At 41.7% G+C, this 23,415-nt stretch overlaps 1 protein-coding gene across 1 annotated transcript in view; it reads left to right on the top strand.

Annotated features, from left to right (window-relative positions):
* TDRD1 (tudor domain containing 1) overlaps positions 1-23,415 on the top strand; it is an 881,429-nt gene that overhangs the window by 185,642 nt on the left and 672,372 nt on the right. Inside the window, exons 6-7 of the mRNA XM_053692993.1 lie at positions 11,221-11,364; positions 12,402-12,573. Coding sequence (XP_053548968.1) covers positions 11,221-11,364; positions 12,402-12,573 — 316 coding nt within the window. The remainder of the gene's footprint in view (positions 1-11,220; positions 11,365-12,401; positions 12,574-23,415) is intronic.

The following is a 23,415-nucleotide window of genomic DNA, read 5'->3' as shown; positions in this document are numbered from 1 at the left end:
TGTCTGACAAACTCTCCTTTTTGTTTTTATTTAAAACCTCCATCATGTTTGCCATCTGTTTACGGAAAATTGACATTTCATGATTCAAATTTACTGATGGAAATGAAATTCGTCACAGCCACGGAAGTAATAGCTGAAAAACTGATAATGGATGTTGCAACTAGTCCAGCAATAACGCCAGGTGAACATTTGTTACATTGTAAGATCGACGAGGAAAATACTTCTGCAACTGCCCCAACATTTCCTTAGTAGTAGACTGAATCCTTTTACCACTTTCTTGATACCAAAATTGTATTTCTGATGATTCAACTTTGGAAACTTCAAAATATTTTTCAATAGCAACCTTATGATCCAGACTGATGAATATCTTTTGGGAGAAAACTTTCCGGTTGGTTGTAAGGAAACCAGGTGATTCCTCAAGCATGATCCCAGAAGATGGACCAGGTTCTATCACAGGCTGTACATGATCTCAACCGACACACCCTGGACACAGGATGGTCCAGATGACTACCAACATCCTGGATCTCATCAATCCAAACCCAACTGGAAGGTGATATTTATCTGTAATGGGGAAAAAACATTAAGTACAAGATACAAATTTTTATTCTAAAGTAACCATTTTAGTAATCATAGTAAATTATTCTTCTGAATATGGATAATTCTCCCTCTCTAGTTTAAACTTTGACCTAGGGTGACAAGCACGCAATTGATTAATGTGTACCCACTTTTCTATTGACTTCCCACTTGTAGGAATCAAAATCTTATATGCCACAGGTGAAAGGTTATCAATAATGACAAACAACCCTTTCCATGATGGGAGAAACTTCTTCTCTCTAACTTGATCTTTAAGAAAATTGTAAAGATAAACTTGATCATTCACCTCATATTCTTTCTTGTGGTTTTCATGTCATAATATTTTTGCACATATTGCGGCTTTCTCAAGATTTTTCTGAGCAAAGGCAAATGCTTGTGGCAAATGTTTTCTTAAATTCTCAACATATTGATAGGTGGTTGTTGTTGCATTGATCAGACTCTGATCCCGAGTACGATACAACAAATGCTGTGGAAGTACCATCCTTCTACCTGTCATTAGTTCAAAAGAAGACTTTTTTGTTGCAGTGCGAGGAGTGGATCTAATGGCCATCAATACCAAAGGCAACTTAATTTCCCAATCTACCGTAGATTCATAGATGATATTTTTATTATATGGGAGGGGGATCTCGAACTATTTGAATTACTAGTGGAATATCAAAGTAATAGTACTTTTGGTTTGAACTTTACATATGAACATAGCACTCAAAAACCCTAAGCTATCTGGATATAAGAATTGAAATTATTGATCAAGAGATTCACACAAAAACATATTTTAAAGAAGTCGAGTCTCACAATTAAAGTTATCATTACAAAAAATGGGTGGAGAATATCCCCTTTAATCAATTTACTAGAATTGGGGAAAAATGCACAACACTAGAGAATTAGGATGAACAAGCATATCTAGAGAAGAAATTCCTAGAGAAGGTTATAACGAAGCCCAAATAGAAAAAGCAAAAATGACAGCTAGAATGAAAAATAGGAGTGATCTATTAAAAAGGAAGGACGAAACCACTCTAAGTGTAGATTCCTTATGGATTCCTTTCATAACATTATAATATCAATCATAATCAAATTAAATCTATTTCTCTTGTTAAGTGTATCCAGTCCACGGATCATCCATTACTTGTGGGATATTCTCCTTCCCAACAGGAAGTTGCAAGAGGATCACCCACAGCAGAGCTGCTATATAGCTCCTCCCCTCCCTGCCATATCCAGTCATTCTCTTGCAACTCTCAACTAAGATGGAGGTCGTAAGAGGACTGTGGTTTTTTATACTTAGTTTATTTCTTCAATCAAAAGTTTGTTATTTTTAAATGGTACTGGAGTGTACTGTTTACCTCAGGCAGTATTTAGAAGAAGAATCTGCCTGCGTTTTCTATGATCTTTGCAGAAGTAACTAAGATCCTTTGCTGTTCTCACATATTCTGAGGAGTGAGGTAACTTCAGAGGGGGAATAGCGTGCAGGTTTTCCTGTAATAAGGTATGTGCAGTTAAAATATTTTTCTAGGGATGGAATTTGCTAGAAAATGCTGCTGATACCGAAGTAATGTAGGTAAAGCCTTAAATGCAGTGATAGCGACTGGTATCAGGCTTATTAATAGAGATACATACTCTTATAAAAGTGAATTTTAAAACGTTTGCTGGCATGTTTAATCGTTTTTTACATATGTTTGGTGATAAAACTTATTGGGGCCTAGTTTTTTTCCACATGGCTGGCTTGAATTTTGCCTAGAAACAGTTCCCTGAGGCTGCCGACTGTTGTAATATGAGTGGGAGGGGCCTATTTTGGCGTTTTTTTTGCACAGTAAAAATTACAGACACAGACATCCAGCTTCTTCCTGCATGATCCAGGACTTCTCTGAAGGGCTCAAAAGGCTTCAAAAGTCGTATTGAGGGAGGTAAAAAGCCACAGTAGAGCTGTGGCAGTTGTTGTGACTGTTTAAAAAACGTTTTTGTCATTTGTTATTCCGTTTTTGGTATTAAGGGGTTAATCATCCATTTGCAAGTGGGTGCAATGCTCTGCTAACTTATTACATACACTGTAAAAATTTCGTTAGTGTAACTGCATTTTTTCACTGTTATTTCAAAATTTGGGAAAATTTGTGTTTCTTAAAGGCGCAGTAACGTTTTTTATATTGCTTGTAAACTTGTTTTAAAGTGTTTTCCAAGCTTGCTAGCCTGTTTAAACATGTCTGACACAGAGGAACCTACTTGTTCATTATGTTTGAAAGCCATGGTGGAGCCCCATAGGAGAATGTGTACTAAATGTATTGATTTCACCTTAAACCGTAAAGATCAGTATTTATCTATAAAAGAATTATCACCAGAGGGTTCTGTCGAGGGGGAAGTTATGCCGACTAACTCTCCCCACGTGTCAGACCCTTCGCCTCCCGCTCAGGGGACGCACGCTAATATGGCGCCAATTACATCAGGGATGCCCATAGCGATTACCTTGCAGGACATGGCTGCAATCATGAATAATACCCTGTCAGAGGTATTATCTAGTTGCCTGAATTAAGAGGCAAGCGCGATAGCTCTGGGGTTAGGAGAGATACAGAGCGCGCAAATGCTGTTAGAGCCATGTCTGATACTGCGTCACAGTATGCAGAACATGAGGACGGAGAGCTTCAGTCTGTGGGTGACATCTCTGACTCGGGGAAACCTGATTCAGAGATTTCTAATTTTAAATTTAAGCTTGAGAACCTCCGTGTATTGCTTGGGGAGGTATTAGCTGCTCTGAATGACTGTAGCACAGTTGCAATTCCAGAGAAATTGTGTAGGTTGGATATATACTATGCGGTGCCGGTGTGTTCTGACGTTTTTCCTATACCTAAAAGGCTTACAGAAATTATTAGCAAGGAGTGGGATAGACCCGGTGTGCCCTTTTACCCACCACCTATATTTAGAAAAATGTTTCCAATAGACGCCACTACACGGGACTTATGGCAGACGGTCCCTAAGGTGGAGGGAGCAGTTTCTACTTTAGCAAAGCGTACCACTATCCCGCTTGAGGATAGTTGTGCTTTTTCAGATCCAATGGATAAAAAATTGGATGGTTACCTTAAGAAAATGTTTATTCAACAAGGTTTTATTTTACAGCCCCTTGCATGCATTGCGCCTGTCACTGCTGCGGCGGCATTCTGGTTTGAGGCCCTGGAAGAGGCCATCCAGACAGCTCCATTGAATGAAATTATTGACAAGCTTAGAACGCTTAAGCTAGCTAACTCATTTGTTTCTGATGCCATTGTTCATTTGACTAAACTAACGGCTAAGAATTCCGGATTCGCCATCCAGGCGCGTAGGGCGCTATGGCTTAAATCCTGGTCAGCTGACGTGACTTCAAAATCGAAATTGCTCAACATTCCTTTCAAGGGGCAGACCTTATTCGGGCCTGAAATGAAGGAAATTATTGTTGACATTACTGGAGGCAAGGGTCATACCCTTCCTCAGGACAGGGCCAAATCAAAGGCCAAACAGTCTAATTTTCGTGCCTTTCGAAATTTCAAGGCAGGAGCAGCATCAACTTCCTCCGCTTCAAAACAAAAGGGAACTGTTGCTCATTCCAGACAGGCCTGGAAACCTAACCAGTCCTGGAACAAGGGCAAGCAGGCCAGAAAGCCTGCTGCTGCCCCCAAGACAGCATGAAGGAACGGCCCCCTATCCGGAAACGGATCTAGTGGGTGGCAGACTTTCTCTCTTCGCCCAGTCGTGGGCAAGAGATGTTCAGGATCCCTGGGCGTTGGAGATCATATCTCAGGGATATCTTCTGGACTTCAAAGCTTCTCCTCCGCAAGGGAGATTTCATCTTTCAAGGTTATCAGCAAACCAGATAAAGAGGCATTCCTAAGCTGTGTGCAAGACCTCCTAGTAATGGGAGTGATCCATCCAGTTCCGCAGACGGAACAAGGACAGGGATTTTATTCAAATCTGTTTGTGGTTCCCAAGAAAGAGGGAACCTTCAGACCAATCTTGGATCTAAAGATCTTAAACAAATTCCTCAGAGTTCCATCATTCAAAATGGAAACTATTCGGACCATCCTACCCATGATCCAAGAGGGTCAGTACATGACCACAGTGAACTTAAAGGATGCCTACCTTCACATACCGATTCACAAAGATCATCATCGGTTCCTAAGGTTTGCCTTTCTAGACAGGCATTACCAATTTGTAGCTCTTCCCTTCGGGTTGGCCACTGCCCCGAGAATTTTTACAAAGGTTCTGGGCTCACTTCTGGCGGTGGCTCCGTATCTAGACGACATCCTGATACAGGCGTCAAGCTTTCAAATTGCCAAGTCTCATACAGAGATAGTTCTGGCATTTCTGAGGTCGCATGCGTGGAAAGTGAACGTGGAAAAGAGTTCTCTATCACCACTCACAAGAGTCTCCTTCCTAGGGACTCTTATAGATTCTGTAGAGATGAAAATTTACCTGACGGAGTCCAGGTTATCAAAACTTCTAAATGCTTGCCGTGTCCTTCATTCCATTCCACGCCCGTCAGTGGCTCAGTGCATGGATGTAATCGGCTTAATGGTAGCGGCAATGGACATAGTGCCATTTGCGCGCCTGCATCCCAGACCGCTGCAATTATGCATGCTAAGTCAGTGAAATGGGGATTACTCAGATTTGTCCCCTCTACTAAATCTGGATCAAGAGACCAGAGATTCTCTTCTCTGGTGGCTTTCTCTGGTCCATCTGTCCAAGGGTATGACCTTTCGCAGGCCAGATTGGACGATTGTAACAGATGCCAGCCTTCTAGGTTGGGGCGCAGTCTGGAACTCCCTGAAGGCTCAGGGATCGTGGACTCAGGAGGAGAAACTCCTCCCAATAAATATTCTGGAGTTAAGAGCGATATTCAATGCTCTTCTAGCTTGGCCTCAGTTAGCAACACTGAGGTTCATCAGATTTCAGTTGGACAACATCACGACTGTGGCTTACATCAACCATCAAGGGGGAACCAGGAGTTCCCTAGCGATGTTAGAAGTCTCAAAGATAATTCGCTTGGCAGAGTCTCACTCTTGCCACCTGTCAGCGATCCACATCCCAGGCGTAGAGAACTGGGAGGCGGATTTTCTAAGTCGTCAGACTTTTCTTCCGGGGGCGTGGGAACTCCATCCGGAGGTGTTTTCTCAACTGGTCCATCGTTGGGGCAAACCAGAACTGGATCTCATGGCGTCTCGCCAGAACGCCAAGCTTCCTTGTTACGGATCTAGGTCCAGGGACCCGGGAGCAACGCTGATAGATGCTCTAGCAGCTCTTTGGTTCTTCAACCTGGCCTATGTGTTTCCACCGTTTCCTCTGCTCCCTCGACTGATTGTCAAAATCAAACAGGAGAGAGCATCAGTGATTCTGATAGCGCCTGCGTGGCCACGCAGGACCTGGTATGCAGACCTAGTGGACATGTCATCTCTTCCACCATGGACTCTGCCTCTGAGGCAGGACCTTCTAATACAAGGTCCTTTCAATCATCCAAATCTAATTTCTCTGAGACTGACTGCATGGAGATTGAACGCTTGATTCTATCAAGGCGTGGCTTCTCAGAGTCAGTCATTGATACCTTAATACAGGCTCGGAAGCCTGTCACCAGGAAAATCTACCATAAGATATGGCGTAAATATCTTTATTGGTGTGAATCCAAGAGTTACTCATGAAGTAAGGTTAGGATTCCTAGGATATTGTCCTTTCTCCAAGAGGGTTTGGACAAAGGCTTATCAGCTAGTTCTTTAAAAGGACAGATCTCTGCTCTGTCTATTCTTTTGCACAAGCGTCTGGCAGAAGTTCCAGACGTCCAGGCATTTGTCAGGCTTTGGTTAGGATTAAGCCTGTGTTTAAAACTGTTGCTCCCCCGTGGAGCTTAAACTTCTTCAAGGAGTTCCGTTTGAACCCCTTCATTCCATTGATATTAAACTTTTATCTTGGAAAGTTCTGTTTTTGATGGCTATTTCCTCGGCTCGAAGAGTCTCTGAGTTATCTGCCTTACATTGTGATTCTCCTTATCTGATTTTTCATTCAGACAAGGTAGTTCTGCGTACCAAACCTGGGTTTTTACCTAAGGTGGTTTCTAACAGGAATATCAATCAAGAGATTGTTGTTCCATCATTGTGTCCTAATCCTTCTTCAAAGAAGGAACGTCTTTTGCATAATCTGGACGTAGTCCGTGCATTGAAGTTTTACTTACAGGCTACTAAAGATTTTCGTCAAACATCTGCCCTGTTTGTCGTTTACTCTGGACAGAGGAGAGGTCAAAAAGCTTCGGCAACCTCTCTCTCCTTTTGGCTTCGTAGCATAATACGCTTAGCCTATGAGACTGCTGGACAGCAGCCCCCTGAAAGGATTACAGCTCATTCTACTAGAGCTGTGGCTTCCACCTGGGCCTTTAAAAATGAGGCTTCTGTTGAACAGATTTGCAAGGCTGCGACTTGGTCTTCGCTTCAAACCTTTTCAAAATTTTACAAATTTGACACTTTTGCTTCTTCGGAGGCTGTTTTTGGGAGAAAGGTTCTACAGGCAGTGGTTCCTTCCGTTTAAGTTCCTGCCTTGTCCCTCCCATCATCCGTGTACTTTAGCTTTGGTATTGGTATCCCAAAAGTAATGGATGATCCGTGGACTGGATACACTTAACAAGAGAAAACATAATTTATGCTTACCTGATAAATTTATTTCTCTTGTAGTGTATCCAGTCCACGGCCTGCCCTGTCCTTTTAAGGCAGGTCTAAATTTTAATTAAACTACAGTCACCACTGCACCCTATGGTTTCTCCTTTCTCGTCTTGTTTCGGTCGAATGACTGGATATGGCAGTAAGGGGAGGAGCTATATAGCAGCTCTGCTGTGGGTGATCCTCTTGCAACTTCCTGTTGGGAAGGAGAATATCCCACAAGTAATGGATGATCCGTGGACTGGATACACTACAAGAGAAATAAATTTATCAGGTAAGCATAAATTATGTTTTTTACTTTGAACACTTGCTGCCTTCTTCCTGGGAACCTGGTCCCTTGTGCTGAGGAATTTTTTGGATTTCCCTGACTGCTGTTTGATCTTTGGATTATTGCTATTGCCTGAGTGCCTTGTACCAAGTCTGTTGGGTGACTGTATTGATCCCATCCTGCTCCAATAGCATCAAGGGAGATGCTACTAATATTGTGAGTACCATTCTTCTTATCGGTCCTTATTCACCATAGTCCCAACAATACTAGGCCATATAGGCACCTTGTGTCCCTTTTACTGTTTTTATACAGACACCACACTTTATGCGGGAAGTTGGTCTTCTGGGTGACCGAATAGATCCCAGACTGTCTCTACAGCACTGATTGAGGTGCTTTCATAAATGTGAGTTTACACCTTACTTGCCTACCAATCTGTTTCTGGACCAAACCATATTGGGCCATGTGGCGCATCTGTCTCTTCTTGTCTTTTTAGATTGCCATTCTTAATATTTGCCATCTTAACAGGAACCAGGAAGGCCTGAGGCACTACCCTGTCCTCATACACCTTATCAAGCTTAGGAATCGCAGGTTCTTCTGGAAGTTTCGGTTCTGGAACCTCTAGAGTAACAAGCACTTGTTTCAACAAAAAGCGCAAATTTTCCATCCTAAACCTAAAGTCAGGCTCCTCCGCAGCCGAAGGTTTAGATGACACGGACTCCGACCCAGAAGGGGCCGCCTCCGAATAGTTGGAGTGGGCCTCGTCATCGTATAACACCTCAGAATTTTCCACAAGCGTAGACAATCCCTGGGACGGCCAGCCATGATACGCCCTATGCTTGCGCTTAGCAGAACGTGGTAAGGCATGAATCACTTTCGATACCGCAGTTTGCAGTTGATCCTCAAAATCTGACCGCCAACGAATCTCTCCCGCAGGAGTAATGGTTGGACCCTGGGGCGCTGCATGTGTAATTGGAGATGAATGCAGGGAACGCACCTCACGGGACGGAGAACCCTCAGAGGTGGACGGCGCAATAATACTAGACATCCATTTACTTTTAGATGCCATAACCTTATAATGGCATGTGGAACATAGTTGAGCAAGCTGTAATACTAGAACCTCCTCACAATAAACACAGGAATGAGATCTTGTTAAAGAGGGTGAACCCTCTAACGCGTCAGTCCTCCATAGCTTGCGCTTTTATTACGGACTAGATTAACTTAATAAACAGGCACCTTTATAACCTCCAATGGCCGGGGCACTCACCACATTCTATGACCCGGACTACAGAAACTGTTTTGTCTCCTGCGCAGCTGATCCACAGAGGAAGATGGCCACACCCGGTCACATGGAATGCCCGGCAGGACCGTCCCTACCTAAGGAGAAAATGTGCCAAAAAACGGTCTCACCATACTCTCATAATTCACCTAAAAATTCCACACATTGCCTCATCTCGCACATACCGCAGCAATGATACAATAAACAGTATCATGTATAAGCCACCCCACTGTTCAATTACCCCCTTACTAGGAATATTAACCCTTAATTCTATAAGATAAAAAGGCGTCACACTGTGACCCTGTCTTCCGTGTTATTATGTAATAAAAAATGAAACGATCTTACCAGAATCTACCCTGTGGAATAGGAACACGGCCCTTCAAGTGTGACAGGTTAGTAGCCTCGCTCCTGACATGGACTTGAGTGTAAAAAGCAGGCAGCGAAACTCGTCAGCGCTGATTGCTTGTGGAGCTGTTATTATGAGTCGGGATGGTTTCGCAGAAAGACTCTCCCTGCATCTCCGGACTATCTTTCGCCCAGGCTCTCACTGAGAGGCTGACAGGACTACTTAAAACTCCAGTCCCAATGTGAAGAGTACTTCCCTCCATAAGAGACTACTCCAATCTTCAACACTTCTCTGCCGTCGTCCTGTGACGAAAGGCAAAGAATGACTGGGAGATGAGGGAAGTGGGGGAGGTATTTAAGCCTTTAGCTGGGTTGTCTTTGCCTCCTCCTGGTGGCCAGGTTCTTAACTCCCAAAAGTAATGAATGAAGCTGTGGACTCTCCTCCCCTCTAAATGGAAAGTGGAATACATCATACTAAAATGAGTGCCCTTGAAGTATACTATTGATTAAAGTAGGTTGGATGTTATCAGAAGGCTTTTAAGCATGTCCTCCGTTTCCATAAATGCAATAGGTTTTCTTTACATTTTTTTGGGACATGGTAGATTGATGATTTGCTCTCATCTGATTTTTTTTTTTCCACATAGGTATTAAGTGTTACACCTTTCAAAACATATTTAAAACATTCTTCCCAGGACCTATTTATTAGGCACTCTACCTGAACGATTAAGCCACTATTAAGCTAAAATGAACTTTTATTTTCCAATATTTGTTATAGAAATACTTATTAAATAAATGTATGCTAAATTATGTAAATAATTAGTGCTTTGGATAGCCTAAGTAACATTTAAGTCTATTAATAGGCACTAAAGTCAAACTTAAAGTTTTATGATTCAGATAGGGCGTGCAAAAAAAGAAAAGTTTCCAATTTACTATTATCAAATTTGATTCTTTTTTTAAAGAGATACCTAGGTAGGTGTCTGGAGCACTACAGGTCAGGAAATAGTTCTCATTAAAAGAATCAAAGCCAAGGACTGTGCTCAAGAAGGACAGCTGGTGCAAATAAACAACCATGAAGTTTAAATTCACGGGGTGGGCTGCCTGTGCAGTGTTAAATGCAGGTCAACAAAATAGTCTCAGGATTTCTACCTATTCAATTGCGGTGTGGTGTCCCAGCTCCAGTCAGCCACTTGCATCCTACTCAGGAGCCAGCTCCAAACCGACCGCTGTAGGAACGCTTCGGCTGAAGTTCCATCATTCTAGGAAACAGCCTGGAGTCACCTATACAACCGCTTTATAATGTGATAGGAATCGATCCGGACAAGTGCCTCTTCACGCTCGTTGCAGTTTAATCATCCTTGTCCTTCCTGTGTTTGGATGAGGAGCCAGCCCACTGTCATGTGATCCAAGAGCCTCCAATGCATCCATCTGCATCCATGTATGATCCAAGAGTACACAGGCTAAAAGGGGAATAGCTCCAAATGGATAGCAAATGGATAGCTAGCACTACTTCAGTTAAAACGTCACTGTATGTGTGTGTTTAACTATCTTTGATGTGAAGTGCTGGCTATCCCTTTGCTTTACATTAGGAAATAGTGCTTCCAACTAGTGCTCTTGCAAATGAATAACAGTCTTGCAAAATTACTGCCATATAGTGTTCCAGATATGTGCACACACCTGAGTTTACCTTCCTGCTTCCTACCAAGAAAACAAAGAAACTGTGATAAAAGAAGTAACTTAGAAAGTTGTTTAAATCTGTATGCTCTATCTGAATCGTGAAATAAAAATTGTGTTTCATATCGCTTTAATTCACCTGTGGATGATAGGGCTCTCAAGACAGCAAACCCTCTGTAAATCAACAAGGATTTGTATATGCACAGTGTAAAAGCAAGCATTATTTATTTATAAAGCAGCAATCTGTAAAATATTATTTCTATAGTAATTCTATACAATACTGAATTGTTGTTGCCCTTCTTATAAAACATGTTTAGAACGCAGGCCATTTTGATGTATATTAAATGTATTTCGATATTGACCATTTTTTTATGTAACCAAGTTTCAGTTCTGTTCACATTTATCCCTTACAGAATTGGTACAGGGTATTGGTACAGAGTATTGACAATCTGTTGAAGACGGCACAGGTGATTTATCTTGACTTTGGAAATCAAGAGACTGTAAAGTTTGATGATTTGCAACAAATGCACAAAGAAATTGAACTTTGTCCACCTATTGTGAGTTTTTTTAATTTCCTTTCTTGGGCTTGAGGGGAGTTTTTGTTTTGTGCTTCCATGTTCTTGATTGAAATATGCCCTAATTAAAAATTATTAGTAAATTCTGCATCACTTTTTACACTGGAATTGCCTCATTTGTCCCGAAAATTTAAATTGTCATGGTAAATTAAGCAATATTGCAACATCTCAGTATTAAATAAGTTATAAGTCAAACACAAATAAATGTATACTTTTTTTGTGCACTTGTCTTTGGAACCTCCACCCCTGTTTTTCTTCCTACTGCACTGCATCGATGCACTCTCCCGTGTGTGCAATGCGCAAGGCTTCATCAGCCAATACAAAGTAAACAATGAATCACAAAATACATGGTTTACTTCTATAGTGGTGAGCTGTACAAGGAGAATGTTTAGCCGAGAGAATCACATGTGCATATTTGCAATTGTTTTGCTTTGGAAGAGTGCCGTATAGCAAATAAGATAATCGGCTTGCTACAAACAAAGGGTTAATGAGCGGACATGGTTGTACATATTCGTCTGTCTGCCCGGCTTCTCCTCTGGGGGACAGCAATATGCTGCCTGCATTTACCAATGCACACAAGCACTTGTGTGCAAATCCGCCCCCTGCCTGTGCACAACAAATCACGTGTGGGTAGGGGCTGTTAATCTCTCCAGGTGGAAGATTTATATTATCCACCTAATTGGTGGAGAATAGGGCTGGGAAGCAGCGTTCTGATGACCGCTGCTTGTTAAATCGCGACTGCAGGTTTGCTTGTGCGAACCTGCAATAAAGGGGATAGGAGGGCTTGCTAAATCGAGCCCAAAGAAACAAATGTGCTTTTAACAGAGGTGGTAAAGTAATCTAATAAGGAATATCGGGACATTTGCTAATAGGTAATGAATGAAACAATATGTTAATTTCTATATCAATTTCAAATATATTTTGACTTGCTGTTAAATTTACTGTCACTTTAATAAAGTTCTGTTTTTATACATAAATTCCTCTGTTCAGTCCGTTGTCTGTCCTCTTTGTTTCCATAGGGAATAAAGTGCTACTTGGCCAATGTCATTGCGCCTACATGCGGTTGGACACCAGAATGTCTTATAGAGATCAGGAGGATGCTCCTTGGACAGAAAATTTCCTTCACAATAATTCAAGTAGAACAAGAGTATTTTCCCTGTTATGCTATTGACATTGTTATACCAGATTCAGGTTTGTATGATGGACTTTGTATTGTTGCACAGCAAGGAGATTTGAATACTGAACCATAGCAACTTCTGTCTGACCTATTTATTTCACTGCATAATCAAGAATTAAGGGCCCTTTTTTTAAGCTTCCATACTTTGATGAAACTTGTTTATTGTGTATTGGTTTTCTTTCTAATGACACGGTGAGTCCACGGATCATCATCAATTACTGTTGTAAATATCACTCCTGGCCAGCAGGAGGTGGCAAAGAGCACCACAGCAAAGCTGTTAAGCATCACTTCCCTTCCCACAACCCCCAGTCATTCTCTTTGCCTTCAGTACAAGGAAGAGATGAAGTTTTTGGTGTCTGAAGAAAATTGTATTTCTTTCACTTCAATCAAGATTTTAGTATTTTGAAAACAGAGTAGGTTTGCTCTGATCGTTCCTTTCAAGTTTGGGTATAGCCGTGCTTCACATTAGTCTCTTCAGCAGGACTGTGGTGGCTTTAAAGCACTTAGGACTTGTAAGGTGGGCCTTGCTGCGTTTTCCTAACATTGTTGCTGCCCATGGCATAGAAAGCCTTAGTAGGTTTACTCTGTCTTTCTTTTCTCTAAAGATCTCTGTGAGGAGTGGCATCCTCTCATATCAGGTAGGCTGTCCTCCTGCCGGACGGCTAGACTGCAGGTAAGTGCCTTTTCATCTTCAGGGTGGGAGACTGGCACTAAAAGGGTTAATCCTCTGCAACATTATATGGGACATGCATATCCCTTAGGATATTTTAGGCAGAACGCGGGGCACTTTATGGTGACAGGAGACTAGGGGTTAATATGAATCCCCTGATTGTCTGGGCTCATGGTATGTTTAGAGGCATTTTGGGGTTAATGTCACCTCTATACTATTTATTTGAGTAGTTACTCTATGTACTTTTTATCGGAGTAGTGGCTCTATGTAGTTGTATTTTTAGCTTCTCAGTATGGACACTTTTTGTGTAGTGTGTCTGTCTTTTGAATGCGCAGTTCGATGGAGGTTTTATTAGGAAGTTACCACCAGACTGCCGTGCGAAGGAGCAGTTTCTGAGTTCAATGCGAGATTGTAATTGTTTGGCACAGGGTCAAGCAGACTTTCTGATGGTGGTAGTTTGAAGCGCGATGTTAAATAATGTTGTTTGCTGTATCCCATACTGTTAGTTGTGTCTTCGCCTCCTCCTTCACAGAGAAGGAGCTGCGGCGCCATTTACCTCTCTGGCTTGGTCCGGTCATGTGACCCTGCCTTTCTCAGTCAACTTCGGCTGAGAATGGAGCTTACATGTTTTTCTTGTTGCACAACACAAAGTCCTACTCTATCCAATTAATATTGTAGATTTAAAATGTTCCGTATCATTTTCATGGTGAACGTTTTTTCTTTAGGATGTTTTCTTTATATTTTGTATGAGCAAAAAATTGCAGGACAAATTGTGCTAAGCATACTCTTGACTTTTGCATCGTCTCTTACATTGACTTTAAATTACTGTTTATAAAGTGAGTCTTGTATTTTCATTATAATATTTAGATATTAAAATATTAAAATTGAATTAATTTGCCTCAGTTTTTCTTGCGGTGAATTCTGTTTGGCTTTTAGACACTAATATTGTTTACAAATATAGAATTATGTGCGTTCTTGTTTCCCTAAATCTCCTGAGATAGGGTCAGAAGGCTGCGGCTACTTTGCTTTCTTTTTGGCTGAAGAGTGTTATCAGCTTGGCCTATGAGACTGCTGGACAGCAAGCTCCTGAGAAGATCACAGCTCATTCCACGAGGGCTGTCTCTTCTTCCTGGGCTTTCAAGAATGAAGCTTCTGTGGACAGTTTTGCAAGGCTGTAACTTGGTCACCTTTGCATATTTTTTCTAAATTCTAAAAGTTTGATACTTTTGCCTCGGTTGAGGCTTCTTTTTGGAGAAAGGTTCTTCAAGCCAGTGGTGCCTCAGGCACCTATGCACCTTGTGTAATTTCCTTTCTCTTCTTTTCCTTCTGTCGAATGACTGGGGTTTGTGGGAATGGAAGTGATACTTAACAGCTTTGCTGTGGTGCTCTTTGCCGCCTCCTGCTGGCTAGGAGTGATATTCCCAACAGTAATTGATGATGATCCGTGGACTCACCGTGTCGAGAAATAATAAATTAATTTATCAGGTCAGCATAAATTTTTTTTTTTCTGATAATTTGCTTTTTAACACCTTAACGACCAATGTATCCTGCTTTTACTGCTCTATTCTAGGAGGCCTGCTTGGAGTTAGGGAGATTGTAATAGTGTGATCTACTGGTCTAGCTGCTGGCAGTAAGACCCGTTCTATTACGGGTCGAAAAACTCTTAGCAACCAGCAATGTACAGTGTACGTTGTAGTCATTAAGGGGTTAAATGTTTCCTTGTCATCCTCTTCTGGGATGTCAGTACACTCGCCAACCTTGATACAGCCGAGGATTTATCTGTGAACATGTCCTAGATTCCCGCTTATAAAAATTATTTGGTAGTGAATGGAGTGCTGAAGAACTCTAAAGGTTGGTGTTGTGCCCACAGGCCTTTGTGATTTCAAGGTAAATTGTTTTCTTAAAAGACGGTAAACATTTTGAGATTTTTATATATAATAGTTATGTGTAATGAAACAACTTTCCAATTAATATTCATTTATTTATTTTCCACCTTTTCATGAAATTAAGCTTTGAAAATTTTGCAATTTCTACTTCTCAGAACGTACCTAATTTTCTTTACCAGATAACAACTGCAAAACAGAGTAGTTTATACTAAATATATGACTGTTTCTAGTCTTGTTGTTTGCATACTAAAGAACACATAGGATTCTCCAAATAAGGCAAATAGGGGTGGAGTTTGGCTATTGATAAACAATTGCAATAAAATGGATGTTAGTTTGTTTAAATAACGTTAAGACTTGGCTTATATGTTATTCTGCGTCAACACCTTAATTCATATAGATTCTGATGGCATTACTACGATCTCTACAAAAACAGGGACCCTGCCTCTTTAAATATATATGAAGCCTTCATATAATTTATATTCTACGTTTTTATGAGTACAGCGATTTTTAATACTGTAATATGTGCTCTAGTCACAGGTAGGGGGCGCTAGTCTCAAAAGATTGGCCACAAATAGGGCTAATCATAAAGGGATTACAGCTATATAATAGCTAGATGCAATATTATCCTATTGAGGTTATACAGTGTTATCTTATTGAGAATATATAATAGCTATATACAGTAATTGACCATAGGTAATTTTGATATAATTCAGAATAACAATCTGTGGGGATGGTGCGCTATTATACAGTATGATAACAAAGAATTATAATACAGATTGTATATACGATACAATAATCTACTGAGAGATTCAAATATAAACAATCATAAAAGTCCTCTTTGTAAATAAGAATAGATTTAGTGTCCAGGATTTATGCCTCCTCTCCACTGGCGGATCCAGGTATACTAGACAAAATATATAAAAATAACAGAGGGGCGCCTCGTGTAGTATTTTTTTTTTTATACGACACACAAGGGACCATTTGAGTGCTTAACTAGTATCCTTTTTTCAGTTTTTTGAAATAAGTAATTATTCTATAGCAACACAACAGAAATGTCTTGTAATTGCAAGGTGTTTACTGTTCCTTTATAACTATGCTAGGTATTGCTCAGCACTGGTAACACTATAAATGCTTTGTGCTGGCTATATCATGCTGGTTATTACATTAGCCTCCAAGAGATCTCAGTGGAAACAGAGTGGCCGCCCCTTTTTTCTATAGTAGTTTTTGTTCCTCTTATTGCCCACTCTTGTTGGCTACTTTTATGGGGATCCCCTAGATTACATAGTGGCATATATGTTGAGATATGTCTCATGATCCTATCTTCTTAAAGTAGTTTATATACACAAACAAATCTGTACCTTCCACATTTAGCAAAATACATATTACTATGACTACTATTATTATTTGCACTTGGCAGAATAAATATATAATTCAGTTTTCTTTCCTAAGATATGGTGAGTCCACGGCATCCTCAATTACTGTTGGGAGTATCACTCCTGGCCAGCAGGAGGAGGCAAAGAGCACCACAGCAAAGCTGTTAAGTATCACTTCCCTTCCCACAAAACCCAGTCATTCTCTTTGTCTTGGTGCATGGAGGAGTTGAAGTTTTGGTGTCCTGAAGAAAATTGGATTTTTATCGCTTCAAGCAAGATTTTAACTAGTATAGAAAGCCAGAGTAGGTTTACTCTGTTCTAGGATTGGGCCTAGCCGTAGTCCACATTAGTCCCTTCAGTAGGGCAATGGTGGCTTTAAAGCAGGAGCTTGTAAGGTTGACCTTGTTGCGTTTTCCTTATTTATTTGCTGCCCATGGTATAGAAATCCAGAGTAGGTGTACTCTGTTCTTTTTGCCCACAGGTCTCTGAGTGGCGTCCTTGCACACCGTGTAAGCTGTTCTCCTGGCCGATGGCTAGATGCAGGTAAGTGCTTAGTCTTCTATGTATTGGGGACTTGCACTTTTAACAGATTTGAACTGCAATTTCTCCAACATTGGTGTGTCCGGTCCACGGCGTCATCCTTACTTGTGGGATATCTCTTCCCCAACAGGAAATGGCAAAGAGTCCCAGCAAAGCTGGCCATATAGTCCCTCCTAGGCTCCGCCCACCCCAGTCATTCTCTTTGCCGTTGCACAGGCAACATCTCCACGGAGATGGTTAAAAGTTTTTTGGTGTTTAAATGTAGTTTTTATTCTTCTATCAAGTGTTTGTTATTTTAAAATAGTGCTGGTATGTACTATTTACTCTGAAACAGAAAAGGATGAAGATTTCTGTTTGTGAGAGGAAGATGATTTTAGCAGACAGTAACTAAAATCGATTGCTGTTTCCACATAGGACTGTTGGGGGAAGCAGTTAGCAGACTTTTCTGCTTAAGATATGACTAGCCATATTTCTAACAAGACGATGTAATGCTGGAAGGCTGTCATTTCCCCTCATGGGGACCGGTAAGCCATTTTCTTAGTCAAACAAACAGAATAAAGGGCTTATTATGGGCTAAAAAACTGGTAGACATTTTTATGGGCTAAATCGATTGATTTATTTGAGCATTTTATTCATATTTATGCTGACAATTTGCATTTATAAACTTGGGGAACGTTTATTAAACGGCAGGCACTGTGTTAGACACCTTTTCCAGTCAGGGGGCCTTCCTAGTTGTAGACTGAGCCTCATTTTCGCGCCATTACTGCGCAGTTGTTTTTTGAGAGCAGGGCATGCAGATGCATGTGTGAGGATCTAAAAATTGCTGGAAAAGCTTCTAGAAGGCGTCAATTGGTATTGTATTCCCCTCTGGGCTTGGTTGAGTCTCAGCAAAGACTATAGCTGGGACTGTATAGGGGTTAAATTTATCAACGGCTCCGGTTCCGTTATTTTAAGGGTTAAAGCTCTGAAATTTGGTGTGCAATACTATTAATGCTTAAAGACACTGTGGTGAAATTTTGGTAATTTTTGAACAATTCCTTCATACTTTTTCACATATTCAGTAATAAAGTGTTTTCTGTTTTAAAATTTAAAGAGACAGTAACGGTTTTGTTTTAAAACGTTTTTTTGTGCTTTGTTGACAAGTTTAAGCCTGTTTAACATGTCTGTACCTTCAGATAAGCTATGTTCTATATGTATGAAAGCCAATGTGTCTCCCCATTTAAATTTATGTGATAATTGTGCCATAGCGTCCAAACAAAGTAAGGACAGTACTGCCACATATAATGAAATTGCCCAAGATGATTCCTCAGATGAGGGGAGTAAACATGATACTACATCATCTCCTACTGTGTCTACACCAGTTTTGCCCACGCAGGAGGCCCCTAGTACATCTAGTGCGCCAATACTTATTACCATGCAACAATTAACGGCTGTAATGGATAACTCCATAGCAAATATTTTATCCAAAATGCCTACTTATCAGAGAAAGCGCGATTGCTCTGTTTTAAACACTGAAGAGCAGGAGGGCGCTGATGATAATTGTTCTGTCATACCCTCACACCAATCTGAAGGGGCCATGAGGGAGGTTTTGTCAGATGGAGAAATTTCAGATTCAGGAAAAATTTCTCAACAAGCTGAACCTGATGTTGTGACATTTAAATTTAAATTAGAACATCTCCGCGCACTGCTTAAGGAGGTGTTATCTACTCTGGATGATTGTGACAACTTGGTCATTCCAGAGAAATTATGCAAGATGGACAAGTTCCTAGAGGTTCCGGTGCACCCCAACGCTTTTCCTATACCCAAGCGGGTGGCGGACATAGTAAATAAGGAGTGGGAAAAGCCCGGCATATCTTTTGTCCCCCCCCCTATATTTAAGAAATTATTTCCTATGGTCGACCCCAGAAAGGACTTATGGCAGACAGTCCCTAAGGTCGAGGGGGCAGTTTCTACTCTAAACAAACGCACTACTATTCCTATCGAAGATAGTTGTGCTTTCAAAGATCCTATGGATAAAAAATTGGAAGGTTTGCTTAAAAAGATTTTTGTACAGCAAGGTTACCTTCTACAACCCATTTCGTGCATTGTTCCTGTCACTACAGCAGCGTGGTTCTGGTTCGAGGAACTAGAAAAGTCGCTCAGTAGAGAGACTCCATATGAGGAGGTTATGGACAGAGTTCACGCACTTAAATTGGCTAACTCTTTTATTTTAGATGCCGCTTTGCAATTAGCTAGATTAGCGGCGAAAAATTCAGGGTTTGCTATCGTGGCGCGCAGAGCGCTTTGGCTAAAGTCTTGGTCAGCGGATGTGTCATCCAAGACAAAATTGCTTAACATCCCTTTCAAAGGTAAAACTCTATTTGGACCAGAATTGAAAGAGATTATTTCAGACATCACTGGGGGAAAGGGCCACGCCCTTCCACAAGATAGGTCTTTCAAGGCTAAAAATAAGTCTAATTTTCGTTCCTTTCGCAATTTCAGGAACGGACCGGCCTCTAATTCTGCATCCTCTAAGCAAGAGGGTAATGCCTCACAACCCAAACCAGCCTGGAAACCGATGCAAGGCTGGAACAAGGGTAAGCAGGCTAAGAAGCCTGCCGCTGCTAACAAAACAGCATGAAGGAGTAGCCCCCGATCCGGGACTGGATCTAGTGGGGGGCAGACTCTCTCTCTTTGCTCAGGCTTGGGCAAGAGATGTTCAGGATCCCTGGGCGCTAGAAATAGTTTCTCAAGGTTATCTCCTGGAATTCAAGGAACTACCCCCAAGGGGAAGGTTCCACATGTCTCACTTATACTCAAACCAAATAAAGAGACAGGCATTCTTACATTGTGTAGAAGACCTGTTAAAGATGGGAGTGATACACCCAGTTCCAATAAAGGAACAAGGAATGGGATTTTATTCCAATCTGTTTGTAGTTCCCAAAAAAGAGGGAACTTTCAGACCAATTTTGGATTTGAAGATCCTAAACAAATTTCTCAGGGTACCATCGTTCAAGATGGAAACCATTCGAACGATTCTACCCACTATCCAGGAAAGTCAATTTATGACTACCGTGGATCTAAAGGATGCGTACCTACATATTCCTATCCACAAAGAACATCATCAGTTCCTAAGGTTCGCTTTTCTGGACAAGCTTTACCAGTTTGTGGCCCTCCCATTCGGGTTAGCCACTGCTCCAAGGATTTTCACAAAGGTGCTAGGGTCCCTTCTAGCGGTTCTAAGACCGAGGGGCATTGCAGTAGTACCTTACTTGGACGACATTCTAATACAAGCGTCGTCCCTGTCAAAAGCAAAGGCTCATACAGACATCGTTCTGGCCTTTCTCAGATCACACGGATGGAAGGTGAACATAGAAAAAAGTTCTCTGTCTCCGTCGACAAGAGTTCCCTTCTTGGGAACAATAATAGATTCCTTAGAAATGAGGATTTTTCTGACAGATGTCAGAAAATCAAAACTTCTAAGCTCTTGTCAAGCTCTTCATTCTGTTCCTCGTCCTTCCATAGCGCAGTGCATGGAAGTAGTAGGGTTGATGGTTGCAGCAATGCACATAGTTCCTTTTGCACAAATTCATCTAAGACCATTACAACTGTGCATGCTCAAACAGTGGAATGGGGATTATACAGACTTGTCTCCAATGATTCAAGTAGATCAGAAGACCAGAGATTCACTCCGTTGGTGGCTGACCCTGGACCATCTGTCCCAGGGAATGAGCTTCCGCAGACCAGAGTGGGTCATTGTCACGACCGACGCCAGTCTAGTGGGCTGGGGCGCGGTTTGGGAATCCCTGAAAGCTCAGGGTCTATGGTCTCGGGAAGAGTCTCTTCTCCCGATAAACATTCTGGAACTAAGAGCGATATTCAATGCACTCAGGGCTTGGCCTCAACTAGCAAAGGCCAGATTCATAAGGTTCCAATCAGACAACATGACGATCGTTGCGTATATCAATCATCAGGGGGGAACAAGGAGTTCCCTGGCGATGAAAGAAGTGACCAAAATAATTCAATGGGCGGAGGATCACTCCTGCCACCTGTCTGCGATCCACATCCCAGGTGTGGAAAACTGGGAGGCGGATTTTCTGAGTCGTCAGACATTCCATCCGGGGGAGTGGGAACTCCACCCGGAGATCTTTGCCCAAATAACCCAATTATGGGGTATTCCAGACATGGATCTGATGGCGTCTCGTCAGAACTTCAAGGTTCCTTGCTACGGGTCCAGATCCAGGGATCCCAAGGCGACTCTAGTAGATGCACTAGTAGCACCTTGGACCTTCAACCTAGCTTATGTATTTCCACCGTTTCCTCTCATTCCCAGGCTGGTAGCCAGGATCAATCAGGACAGGGCCTCGGTGATCTTGATAGCTCCTGCGTGGCCTCGGTGATCTTGATAGCTCCTGCGTGGCCACGCAGGACTTGGTATGCAGACCTGGTGAATATGTCATCGGTTCCACCATGGAAGCTACCTTTGAGACAGGACCTTCTTGTTCAGGGTCCATTCGAACATCCAAATCTGGTCTCCCTCCAGCTGACGGCTTGGAGATTGACCGCTTGATTCTATCGAAGCGTGGGTTTTCAGATTCTGTGATAGATACTCTGGTTCAGGCCAGAAAAACGGTAACTAGAAAGATTTACCATAAAATATGGAAAAGATATCTGTTGGTGTGAATCCAAAGGATTCCCATGGAATAAGATAAAAATTCCTAAGATTCTCTCCTTTCTACAAGAAGGTTTGGAGAAAGTATTATCTGCAAGTTCTCTAAAGGGACAGATCTCTGCTTTATCTGTCTTACTACACAAAAGACTGGCAGCTGTGCCAGATGTTCAAGCATTTGTTCAGGCTCTGGTTAGGATCAAGCCTGTTTACAGACCTTTGACTCCTCCCTGGAGTCTAAATCTAGTTCTTTCAGTTCTTCAAGGGGTTCCATTTGAACCTTTACATTCCATAGATATTAAGTTACTATCTTGGAAAGTTTTGTTTTTGGTTGCAATTTCTTCTGCTAGAAGAGTTTCAGAATTATCTGCTCTGCAGTGTTCTCCGCCCTATCTGGTGTTCCATGCAGATAAGGTGGTTTTGCGTACTAAGCCTGGTTTTCTTCCTAAGGTTGTTTCTAACAAAAATATTAACCAGGAGATAGTTGTACCTTCTTTATGTCCGAATCCAGTTTCAAAGAAGGAACGTTTGTTACACAATTTGGACGTAGTCCGTGCTCTAAAATTCTATTTAGAGGCTACAAAAGATTTCAGACAAACTTCTTCCTTGTTTGTTGTTTATTCTGGTAAAAGGAGAGGTCAAAAAGCGACTTCTACCTCTCTTTCCTTTTGGCTTAAAAGCATCATCCGATTGGCTTATGAGACTGCCGGACGGCAGCCTCCTGAAAGAATCACAGCTCACTCCACTAGGGCTGTGGCTTCCACATGGGCCTTCAAGAACGAGGCTTCTGTTGACCAGATATGTAAGGCAGCGACTTGGTCTTCACTGCACTCTTTTGCCAAATTTTACAAATTTGATACTTTTGCTTCTTCGGAGGCTATTTTTGGGAGAAAGGTTTTGCAAGCTGTGGTGCCTTCCGTTTAGGTAACCTGATTTGCTCCCTCCCTTCATCCGTGTCCTAAAGCTTTGCTATTGGTTCCCACAAGTAAGGATGACGCCGTGGACCGGACACACCAATGTTGGAGAAAACAGAATTTATGCTTACCTGATAAATTACTTTCTCCAACGGTGTGTCCGGTCCACGGCCCGCCCTGGTTTTTTAATCAGGTCTGATGAATTATTTTCTCTAACTACAGTCACCACGGTACCATATGGTTACTCCTATATATATTTCCTCCTGTCCGTCGGTCGAATGACTGGGGTGGGCGGAGCCTAGGAGGGACTATATGGCCAGCTTTGCTTGACTCTTTGCCATTTCCTGTTGGGAAGAGATATCCCACAAGTAAGGATGACGCCGTGGACCGGACACACCGTTGGAGAAAGTAATTTATCAGGTAAGCATAAATTCTGTTTTTTTCTTGGACATCTATATATCCTTGGATAGGATATTTTAGGCAGGACGCAGGCACTGCGTGACGAGACTAGTGGTTAATATTTTAATGTATAAAGTTTTCCCCTGACTGTTAGCTTTTATTATTGGCTCATGAGTGTTATCGTTACAAGAAACGGTTAAGAGACTCATTGGGGTTAATGATTACTATATCTACTAGTATAACGTAAAGGCGGCACCGTTATGGATTTTTATGCTGATGACGATACCTAGAGGATTAAGCAGAGCGATGCTGAAAATCTATTTTTTTTTTTTTAGCAGGCGGTTTTCGATGGATAACGTTAATTTGCAATCTCATGGGACAAGTGTTTCTTGGCTGACAGAATGAAGCTTGAGGTTAATTAGTATC

The sequence above is a fragment of the Bombina bombina genome, chromosome 9 (assembly GCF_027579735.1).
Source record: "Bombina bombina isolate aBomBom1 chromosome 9, aBomBom1.pri, whole genome shotgun sequence".
NCBI classification, from domain to species: Eukaryota; Metazoa; Chordata; class Amphibia; order Anura; family Bombinatoridae; genus Bombina; species Bombina bombina.
This window is presented reverse-complemented; position numbering and strand designations above follow the sequence as displayed.